Source organism: Leptodactylus fuscus, chromosome 1 (assembly GCF_031893055.1).
Source record: "Leptodactylus fuscus isolate aLepFus1 chromosome 1, aLepFus1.hap2, whole genome shotgun sequence".
Classification (NCBI taxonomy): domain Eukaryota; kingdom Metazoa; phylum Chordata; class Amphibia; order Anura; family Leptodactylidae; genus Leptodactylus; species Leptodactylus fuscus.
Window position 1 is genome coordinate 208086731 of NC_134265.1, and position 12330 is coordinate 208099060.

Below are 12330 nucleotides of genomic sequence, written 5' to 3' on the forward strand. Positions count from 1 at the left end.
CCTGATATTAATAAGTATAGTAACCCCAGTGTGTACCTGTGTACCTGATATTAATAAGTATAGTAACCCCAGTATGTACCTGTGTACCTGATATTAATAAGTATAGTAACCCCAGTATGTACCTGTGTACCTGATATTAATAAGTATAGTAACCCCAGTATGTACCTGTGTACCTGATATTAATAAGTATAGTAACCCCAGTATGTACCTGTGTACCCGATATTAATAAGTATAGTAACCCCAGTATGTACCTGATATTAATAAGTATAGTAACCCCAGTGTGTACCTGTGTACCTGATATTAATAAGTATAGTAACCCCAGTGTGTACCTGTGTACCTGATATTAATAAGTATAGTAACCCCAGTATGTACCTGTGTACCTGATATTAATAAGTATAGTAACCCCAGTATGTACCTGTGTACCTGATATTAATAAGTATAGTAACCCCAGTATGTACCTGTGTACCTGATATTAATAAGTATAGTAACCCCAGTATGTACCTGTGTACCCGATATTAATAAGTATAGTAACCCCAGTATGTACCTGATATTAATAAGTATAGTAACCCCAGTATGTACCTGTGTACCTGATATTAATAAGTATAGTAACCCCAGTATATACCTGTGTACCTGATATTAATAAGTATAGTAACCCCAGTATGTACCTGTGTACCCGATATTAATAAGCATAGTAACCCCAGTATGTACCTGATATTAATAAGTATAGTAACCCCAGTATGTACCTGTGTACCTGATATTAATAAGTATAGTAACCCCAGTATGTACCTGTGTACCTGATATTAATAAGTATAGTAACCCCAGTGTGTACCTGTGTACCTGATATTAATAAGTATAGTAACCCCAGTGTGTACCTTTGTACCTGATATTAATAAGTATAGTAACCCCAGTGTGTACCTGTGTACCTGATATTAATAAGTATAGTAACCCCAGTGTGTACCTGTGTACCTGATATTAATAAGTATAGTAACCCCAGTGTGTACCTGTGGACCTGATATTAATAAGTATAGTAACCCCAGTGTGTACCTGTGTACCTGATATTAATAAGTATAGTAACCCCAGTATGTACCTGTGTACCTGATACTAATAAGTATAGTAACCCCAGTATGTACCTGTGTACCTGATATTAATAAGTATAGTAACCCCAGTATGTCCTGTGTACCTGATATTAATAAGCATAGTAACCCCAGTATGTACCTGTGGACCTGATATTAATAAGTATAGTAACCCCAGTATGTACCTGTGGACCTGATATTAATAAGTATAGTAACCCCAGTATGTACCTGTGTACCTGATATTAATAAGTATAGTAACCCCAGTATGTACCTGTGTACCTGATATTAATAAGTATAGTAACCCCAGTATGTACCTGTGGACCTGATATTAATAAGTATAGTAACCCCAGTATGTACCTGTGTACCTGATATTAATAAGTATAGTAACCCCAGTATGTACCTGTGTACCTGATATTAATAAGTATAGTAACCCCAGTATGTACCTGTGTACCTGATATTAATAAGTATAGTAACCCCAGTATGTACCTGTGTACCTGATATTAATAAGTATAGTAACCCCAGTGTGTACCTGTGTACCTGATATTAATAAGTATAGTAACCCCAGTGTGTACCTGTGTACCTGATATTAATAAGTATAGTAACCCCAGTATGTACCTGTGTACCTGATAGTAATAAGTATAGTAACCCCAGTATGTACCTCTGTACCTGATATTAATAAGTATAGTAACCCCAGTGTGTACCTGTGTACCTGATATTAATAAGTATAGTAACCCCAGTATGTACCTGTGTACCTGATATTAATAGGTATAGTAACCCCAGTATGTACCTGTGTACCTGATACTAATAAGTATAGTAACCCCAGTATGTACCTGTGTACCTGATATTAATAAGTATAGTAACCCCAGTATGTACCTGTGTACCTGATATTAATAAGCATAGTAACCCCAGTATGTACCTGTGTACCTGATACTAATAAGCATAGTAACCCCAGTATGTACCTGTGTACCTGATATTAATAAGTATAGTAACCCCAGTATGTACCTGTGTACCTGATATTAATAGGTATAGTAACCCCACTATGTACCTGTGTACCTGATATTAATAAGTATAGTAACCCCACTATGTACCTGTGTACCTGATACTAATAAGTATAGTAACCCCAGTATGTACCTGTGTACCTGATACTAATAAGTATAGTAACCCCAGTATGTACCTGTGTACCTGATATTAATAAGTATAGTAACCCCAGTGTGTACCTGTGGACCTGATATTAATAAGTATAGTAACCCCAGTGTGTACCTGTGTACCTGATATTAATAAGTATAGTAACCCCAGTGTGTACCTGTGTACCTGATATTAATAAGTATAGTAACCCCAGTGTGTACCTGTGGACCTGATATTAATAAGTATAGTAACCCCAGTGTGTACCTGTGTACCTGATATTAATAAGTATAGTAACCCCAGTATGTACCTGTGTACCTGATACTAATAAGTATAGTAACCCCAGTATGTACCTGTGTACCTGATATTAATAAGTATAGTAACCCCAGTATGTCCTGTGTACCTGATATTAATAAGCATAGTAACCCCAGTATGTACCTGTGGACCTGATATTAATAAGTATAGTAACCCCAGTATGTACCTGTGGACCTGATATTAATAAGTATAGTAACCCCAGTATGTACCTGTGGACCTGATATTAATAAGTATAGTAACCCCAGTATGTACCTGTGTACCTGATATTAATAAGTATAGTAACCCCAGTATGTACCTGTGTACCTGATATTAATAAGTATAGTAACCCCAGTATGTACCTGTGTACCTGATATTAATAAGTATAGTAACCCCAGTATGTACCTGTGTACCTGATATTAATAAGTATAGTAACCCCAGTGTGTACCTGTGTACCTGATATTAATAAGTATAGTAACCCCAGTGTGTACCTGTGTACCTGATATTAATAAGTATAGTAACCCCAGTATGTACCTGTGTACCTGATAGTAATAAGTATAGTAACCCCAGTGTGTACCTGTGTACCTGATATTAATAAGTATAGTAACCCCAGTGTGTACCTGTGTACCTGATATTAATAAGTATAGTAACCCCAGTATGTACCTGTGTACCTGATATTAATAGGTATAGTAACCCCAGTATGTACCTGTGTACCTGATACTAATAAGTATAGTAACCCCAGTATGTACCTGTGTACCTGATATTAATAAGTATAGTAACCCCAGTATGTACCTGTGTACCTGATACTAATAAGTATAGTAACCCCAGTATGTACCTGTGTACCTGATATTAATAAGCATAGTAACCCCAGTATGTACCTGTGTACCTGATATTAATAAGCATAGTAACCCCAGTATGTACCTGTGTACCTGATACTAATAAGTATAGTAACCCCAGTATGTACCTGTGTACCTGATATTAATAAGTATAGTAACCCCAGTATGTACCTGTGTACCTGATATTAATAGGTATAGTAACCCCACTATGTACCTGTGTACCTGATACTAATAAGTATAGTAACCCCAGTATGTACCTGTGTACCTGATACTAATAAGTATAGTAACCCCAGTATGTACCTGTGTACCTGATATTAATAAGTATAGTAACCCCACTATGTACCTGTGTACCTGATATTAATAAGTATAGTAACCCCAGTATGTACCTGTGTACCTGATATTAATAAGCATAGTAACCCCAGTATGTACCTGTGTACCTGATATTAATAAGTATAGTAACCCCAGTATGTACCTGTGTACCTGATATTAATAGGTATAGTAACCCCACTATGTACCTGTGTACCTGATACTAATAAGCATAGTAACCCCAGTATGTACCTGTGTACCTGATATTAATAAGTATAGTAACCCCAGTATGTACCTGTGTACCTGATATTAATAGGTATAGTAACCCCACTATGTACCTGTGTACCTGATACTAATAAGCATAGTAACCCCAGTATGTACCTGTGTACCTGATATTAATAAGCATAGTAACCCCAGTATGTACCTGTGTACCTGATATTAATAAGCATAGTAACCCCAGTATGTACCTGTGTACCTGATACTAATAAGTATAGTAACCCCAGTATGTACCTGTGTACCTGATATTAATAAGTATAGTAACCCCAGTATGTACCTGTGTACCTGATATTAATAGGTATAGTAACCCCACTATGTACCTGTGTACCTGATACTAATAAGTATAGTAACCCCAGTATGTACCTGTGTACCTGATACTAATAAGTATAGTAACCCCAGTATGTACCTGTGTACCTGATATTAATAAGTATAGTAACCCCACTATGTACCTGTGTACCTGATATTAATAAGTATAGTAACCCCAGTATGTACCTGTGTACCTGATATTAATAAGCATAGTAACCCCAGTATGTACCTGTGTACCTGATATTAATAAGTATAGTAACCCCAGTATGTACCTGTGTACCTGATATTAATAGGTATAGTAACCCCACTATGTACCTGTGTACCTGATACTAATAAGCATAGTAACCCCAGTATGTACCTGTGTACCTGATATTAATAAGTATAGTAACCCCAGTATGTCCTGTGTACCTGATATTAATAAGTATAGTAACCCCAGTATGTACCTGTGTACCTGATATTAATAAGTATAGTAACCCCACTATGTACCTGTGTACCTGATATTAATAAGTATAGTAACCCCAGTATGTACCTGTGGACCTGATATTAATAAGTATAGTAACCCCAGTATGTACCTGTGGACCTGTTTTCCTTCTTCAGTTTCATTTTCCTGGAGCAGCTTCTTCTTCAGCTTCCTCTTGAGTGCAGGACGGCAGGAGCTCAGCAGGGATAAGCCCCGCCTCCTGGGCTCTCCTCAGCCCTCTCATTGGTGGGCAGAGAGAAGCCAGAGAAAGGGAGAGGGGGAGTGTCCTGAAGCGCTGAGAGGAACCAGACCTGCAGCTCCTGTGTCTCAGCCGTTGCTGCAGCTTCGGGGCCCCCTGTTGGTGGAAAGTATTCCACCAACCCCCCTGTCGAAAAGACCTCCGAGAATAATGATAGCAGTGGTAGCAGCTGTCACCGGGCCCCTGATGTCCCGGGCCCTGTGGCAGCTGCCTCTGCTGCTATGGTGGTAGTTACGCCACTGTAGAGTACATTTTAGCAGGTTCCAGATTTTTACCTGGTAGCTGTTATCAGCCGGCTCCACAGAAGGCCGCCCCATCTGGTAAACCATGGCAGAGTAACATATACAAATTGTGAGCAATGGCAGCAGGTATACCACAAGGAAGTTGTACAGGATGAAGGCCTTCTCATGGGAAACTGATGGAAAAGATTCAATGCAGTACATCTGTGGCCCAAACCAATAGCCTTCTATGAGCTTGTTATAAATTGGAACTGGGATAGACACAATAAAGGAACCTATAAATGAAAGATAAATGCAAGTTAGTCACAGCATTATGCACATGCAGCTGTCTATCTAAGGAGTGATTGCCAATTTATTTTAGGTTTAGATTTAAAAGGGAACTTTCATGTCCTATAACCCAGTGCATGTTATATAGCATTAGAAAGTGGTTCCCATACTAAAATGAGTGGCTTCTCTCGGCACAGAGATATTTTTGGAGTTTGGGCTACTTATATCACTGTATTGTTAAGAGACTAGGCTATACAACCCAGCACTAGAACGGGGCAGTGGAGACCATCCCATTTACGGTATAAGAGAGTACAGTGATATTGGTAACTGAAACTAAGAGCACCTATATCTCAGCGATGAGAGACGCTACAACATAAGGAGACTTTGCTGATCCCAGCTAAGGCCCCATGTTACAGAAGCACATTGCCTTTGGCCTTTCAGGAATCGCATAAAAAAATGCTGCATTTTACATCGAAAAAAGCTGCATTTCCACAACGTGGAGCCTCAGCCTAAAGGTCATAAATAGGTGTAGACATAAAAATCCTTAAAGAGGACCTTTCACCACCCCCATCAATTCAAGTTCTTTGTATCTTTTAGTAGTTGCTGCTCCACTTATTTCACCGCTGTTAGAATTTTCTCTCTAATTTTCCCGAGCAACAAGCAAAAGTTTTGATGCCTGATGTGCTAGTTTAGCAATGTAATGTCAGAAGGGCAGTGTCAGGGGCAACACGGGTAGCTCAGTGGTTAGCACTGGAGCCCTGGGTTCGAATCCCGCCAGGAACAACATCTGCAAGGAGTTTGTGTGTTCTCCCCGTGTTTGCGTGGATTTCCTCCCAATCTACAAAAGACATACTTAAATGAAAAAGAAAAAAAAAAAAGGGCAGTGTAAGGCAGGGGGTGCAATTGCAATTCAGAGCTCCAATTATAAGCAGGTAGTGTCAGAGCTCAGAATTGTACCCCTTGTCAGTTCCTGCCTGACACTGCTCTCAATGTGTTGCTGCTGCCTTTTTTCCCCCGCAGCGCTTTTTTGCTGTGGCCCACTACGTGGGGAATTAGCCTTTTGCTCTGTTCTCACGGAGTAACACGCTGCTCATTCTGATGTGCGTATCACATTGAAAGCAATAGGTAAAAAAGCCTCCCATTGAATTCAATGAGTAGCGAGTGGAAGTCGGTACCCATTGAAGTCAATGGGATCTGTTTTGAAGCACCTCACTCTGACATGTGTTTAGGTGTCAGAATGAGCGGCGCATTACTCCGTGGGAACAGAGCCTTAAGGTGTTCCTGGATAATGTCTCTGATTCGTTTCAATACTGAATGTTTATAATTTTTTAATAATTTTCTAATTCACACTCTATAGCAGATAAGATAGATCAAGAAGTTGTGGGCCCCAATTTGAGTGCAGGCTCTGTTCCATAGTGTAATTTTAAAGGATTCTAATACTCCAGTCATTCAGGTACAGTTTGTTGATAAGTTAGTTACCAATGAAGTATTTTTTCATTCCTTTTTTTACCGTATTTTACGGACTATAAGGCGCACTGGACTATAAGCCGCATTGCCCATGAGCGCCTTATAGTCCGTCTCGGTTCATATATAAGGCGCACCGGACTATAAGCCGCAGTCCGGTGCGCATTATATGTTCTTGAAAGCGGCGGCAGGCAGACTTTGCCAGCGGCCGCTTAACCCCCCGCGTGCCAGCCGCTTCTATTGGAAACGCTCGGCAGGCGAGGAGGGGCTCTATCAGCAAAATCATGCTGATAGAGCCCAACCGTAATGTTGTGAAACTTACCGAGCGGTGCAGGATGGGCGGGCATTCAGGCCTCCTCTTCCTCCGATGTTCCGTCCTCCTCCTCCGCCGCTCGCTGATAATGGCCTGGGCGCATGCGCAGTAGTAGAAGCATTATGATATTGCGCATGTGCCCCGGCCATTATCAGCGAGCGCCGGAGAAGGACGGAACATCGGAGGAAGAGGAGGCCTGAATGCCCGCCCGCCCTGCACCGCTCGGTAAGTTTCACGTTCTGTTTCAGCGTGACAGCAGGGCTGCCGGACACTTCCCATTCATTTCTATGGGAGCCGGCATGCGAGCGCTCCCCATAGAAATGAATGGACTGCTTTTTTCCATTCATAGAGCGCTCGCATGCCGGCTCCCATAGAAATGAATGGGAAGTGTCTGTCCATTCATTTCTATGGGGAGCGCTCGCATGCCGGCTCCCATAGAAATGAATAGGAAGTGTCCGGCAGCCCTGCTGTAACGCCGGCGTGTACTGCTGTGATACACGCCGGCGTTCCGTACTGTGAATGCACCCTTACGGTGCCTTTTATGTATGTATGGAAGCGGCACGCAGACTTTGCAGCCGCTTCCATCCATATATAAGCCGCACCGGACTATAAGCTGCACTTACGATTTCTGAGGAAATCGTAGGTTTTTATGTGCGCCTTATAGTCCGGAAAATACGGTATGTGTCGTATTGCCATAAAAAATCCAAATCAGACAGAAATAGTTGGGTATGTAAATTCCATATCTTCCTCACTGTGTTATATGATCATTAGTGATTGTGATTGACTATCATAGTTGCAACTTTGCTTTGGACATTCAGGAATCAGAGCTATGATCAACCCCAGATGCAGGAAATGTCACTTGGAAATTATGAGCTGAACTCATAATGACATTATTTTGCCTTTACATTCTATATGCAGAATACTTGAACCATTAGCAAGACATCTGCAGATGATAATTGTCTCCAATGATTTCATTTGTAATGACTTGATTTTCTTTTACTTAATTTTCCTGCATTGAAGTGGACAATAACAGCTGATTGGAGAATGTTGACATTCATTAGCATTTATTCACATCATCTCCTGGGCAATGTTCCCACTCATCCCTCTTCCACGCTCCATTATTTGACTTAAAGTGCCCTTGAAACCCAGTAAAAGTCATTGCAAACCATAAGAAAATAATATTCTTGGTTAGATAAGCCTAAATGAATGGGAAGGCAAAACAATTAAGGAAGGTGGGTGATCGATGATTTTCTTTTTCCAGCTATCCCTACAGTACTTTTGTGTGTTCCGCACATTCTACATCTGCCAACTATGCTTTTTATAAAGACAGCCCTACACTTTAAATACAGTCCTATGAAAAAGTTTGGGCACCCCTATTAATCTTAATCATTTTTTGTTCTAAATATTTTGGTGTTTGCAACAGCCATTTCAGTTTGATATATCTAATAACTGATGGACACAGTAATATTTCAGGATTGAAATGAGGTTTATTGTACTAACAGAAAATGTGCAATATGCATTAAACCAAAATTTGACCGGTGCAAAAGTATGGGCACCCTTATCATTTTATTGATTTGAATTCCCCTAACTACTTTTTACTGACTTACTGAAGCACAAAATTGGTTTTGTAACCTCAGTGAGCTTTGAACTTCATAGCCAGATGTATCCAATCATAAGAAAAGGTATTTAAGGTGGCCAATTGCAAGTTGATCTTCTATTTGAATCTCCTCTGAAGAGTGGCATCATGGGCTACTCAAAACAACTCTCAAATGATCTGAAAACAAAGATTGTTCAACATAGTTGTTCAGGGGAAGGATACAAAAAGTTGTCTCAGAGATTTAACCTGTCAGTTTCCACTGTGAGGAACATAGTAAGGAAATGGAAGAGCACAGGGACAGTTCTTGTTAAGCCCAGAAGTGGCAGGCCAAGAAAAATATCAGAAAGGCAGAGAAGAAGAATGGTGAGAACAGTCAAGGACAATCCACAGACCACCTCCAAAGAGCTGCAGCATCATCTTGCTGCAGATGGTGTCACTGTGCATCGGTCAACTATACAGCGCACTTTGCACAAATACAAGCTGTATGGGAGAGTGATGAGAAAGAAGCCGTTTCTGCACGTACGCCACAAATAGAGTTGCCTGAGGTATGAAAAAGCACATTTGGACAAGGCAGCTTCATTTTGGAAACAAAAATTGAGTTGTTTGGTTATAAAAAAAGGCGTTATGCATGGCGTCCAAAAAGAAACAGCATTCCAAGAAAAACACATGCTACCCACTGTAAAATTTGGTGGAGGTTCCATCATGCTTTGGGGCTGTGTGGCCAATGCCAGCATCGGGAATCTTGTTAAAGTTGAGAGTCGCATGGATTCCACTCAGTATCAGCAGATTCTTGAGAATAATGTTCAAGAATCAGTGACGAAGTTGAAGTTACGCCGGGGATGGATATTTCAGCAAGACAATGATCCAAAACACCGCTCCAAATCCTCAGGCATTCATGCAGAGGAACAATTACAATGTTCTGGAATGGCCATCCCAGTCCCCAGACCTGAATATCATTGAACATCTGTGGGATGATTTGAAGCAGGCTGTCCATGCTCGGCGACCATCTAACTTAACTGAACTTGAATTGTTTGTCCAAAATACCTTTATCCAGGATCCAGGAACTGATTAAAAGCTACAGGAAGCGACTAGAGGCTGTTATCTTTGCAAAAGGAGGATCTACTAAATATTAATGTCACTTTTCTGTTGAGGTGCCCATACTTTTGCACCGGTCAAATTTTGGTTTAATGCATATTGCACATTTTCTGTTAGTACAATAAACCTCATTTCAATCCTGAAATATTACTGTGTCCATCAGTTATTAGATATATCAAACTGAAATGGCTGTTATAAACACAAAAATATTTAGAACTAAAAATGATTAAGATTAATAGGGGTGCCCAAACTTTTTCATAGGACTGTAGCTGTTGGATGATAAGCACTGGTTTGGCTGACAAGTATCTTGCCCAATTTTTCCATACACATGCAGCAAACACAAGCAAAAACTTTACATTTTGGCTAAGGCCCCATATGCAAGATGAGCAACTCCCCAGTAGCTGCTGGTGAACCCTGGGGAGAGGGGCACAACAAGACAGTGAGTCTTAAGCTGAATTCTCCCCTGTCCCTTCCTACTTGCCTGTCCTGTCCTAAGCAACAGGTGACAACTGGGCGGCAAAACCCTACCTAGATATAGGTGATGACACAGAATGCAGACAAGACGAACAACAACAAAAGGGAGGTCAGCTAGCCAAGGGGTCAGTAACAGTCGAACAATGCAGTACAGAATCGGGATCCAAGAGAATACTCAAAGGTAAAGCCAGGGGTCAATAATAGGAGTACAGGTAACAAATAATCTGAGTACAGGGAAGCAAGGTGGCTCAGTGGTTAGCTCTGGAGTCTTCAGTTTGAATAAGGCGAAGGATAGCATCTGTGAGGAGTGTGTATGTTCTCCCTGTGCTTGTGTGGGTTTCCTCTGACATTCCAAAGACATACTGATGGGGAATGTAGATTGTGAGCCCTGTATGAGACAGTAACTGACAATGTCTGTAAAGTGCTGCAAAATATGATGGTGCTATACAAGTGAGCATAAAAACCCTAAAACAAATCAGCAAGATGTGCAGGACTTTTCTCCATCCAAAAAATAAGGATACCAGATAGACAGCAACAAATCCATTTTATTTAACATTGAGGTCTATGGAAGGCGTACACACAGTAATCTGTTTATGTACATTTTGAAATCCATTTTTATCTCTGCACATGCTCAGAATGAAGAAAGGGGAAAAACAACAAAAAACAGATTTGTCAAAAGCAAACAAATGGACAGTTTTAGATGATGCCCTTTGACTAATCTGTCTAAAAAGATGGATTCCACTATGTAACAATTTGGAATCCTTTTTGAACCAGTTTTTTTTTATTTTAAACGGTTTGGCAGCAGACAGATACCAGGCACAAGTGTGAACCTAATGAAACAAAGTCATATGCGGGCATTAAATTCCTGTTTGGGCACAGCCGGGCACAGAAGGGAAGGAACACTACTTTGGTTTCTGGAGCACAGTTTAGTTTTTGAATGTCATGCCACTTTTGCAGAGCCCCTAAATTACCAATAAAGTGAAATCCACAGGCAAGTGACCCCATTTTGTAAACTATACTCCTTAAGATATTTGTAATGTCCCAGTACTGCTCGTCCCATTCCCTTTAATAGTCCATGCAGACCGAGATGGTATGGACATTTGCATCTGAAGTAAAGAGGTATCTCCCCATTCCTTCCTATATATTTAACATGTATATTTATTTCACAAGAGCCAGCACACATGGGAGTCTATGAATTCACCATCTTGTGGATGTTTTGTGAACTGCACCTGCCTATACTTTTCATTTTAGTTTATGTCTGTGATTGCATCATCCTAGTGTGCTAATGTAAAGGAGTGTCCAGTATGATCAGGTGACCTTCAGAACCAATCAAGCTCCCTTGATTGGCCTGGAGGAGGAGTTGAGTTACAGCCCTCTCTGAAGAGTGTTGGAAACCCTGATGATCGTTGTGTGTATGTGCAGAGATCTGCATATTTGGAGCAGAGTTGGATATGTTAGCCAAGCATCAGGGCACTTCAACCAGAGATGTCTCTTCCTCTGTGCTAAAGATTCTTCTCAGAGAGTGTTTTCCTCTGAAGCCCCAAGTCTGCAAGTACTAAAGTATACTGACCTGTTATCCATACATCTGGGAACTCTGCAGGTATCTCTCTGCAAGTAAGTCTTTGGGACAAATCTATATGTAAGGAGCCCATAGCTAGTCTCACAGAATTTGAGGGTCTCCTGCTGTCAACACCCCTGTTTCCTCTCCTACATACGTGTACCCAGTTTGTTGAGGACTAACCCCCTGGATACAGGCCTTCCTTACAATTATATCCAAGTTAAACTACTCAAGCAACTACTAGCTAAACTACCCAAAGTATTTTTGCTCCATTCTCCATCACACTAACTGCAGTGATCACAGAATTGTATGTGAATAATTACTCCATCATCTGTACATTTGTATTACCTCGTCCTGCTAGTAAAAAGAGCAACGACTACCCCCGAGACCTAGT

At 40.7% G+C, this 12330-nt stretch overlaps 1 protein-coding gene across 1 annotated transcript in view; it reads right to left on the minus strand.

Annotated features, from left to right (window-relative positions):
• Window positions 1-12330, minus strand: part of KISS1R (KISS1 receptor) — a 256594-nt gene that overhangs the window by 16300 nt on the left and 227964 nt on the right. The window contains exon 4 of the mRNA XM_075283646.1: window positions 5205-5443. Within this exon, the coding sequence (XP_075139747.1) occupies window positions 5205-5443 (239 nt within the window). The remainder of the gene's footprint in view (window positions 1-5204; window positions 5444-12330) is intronic.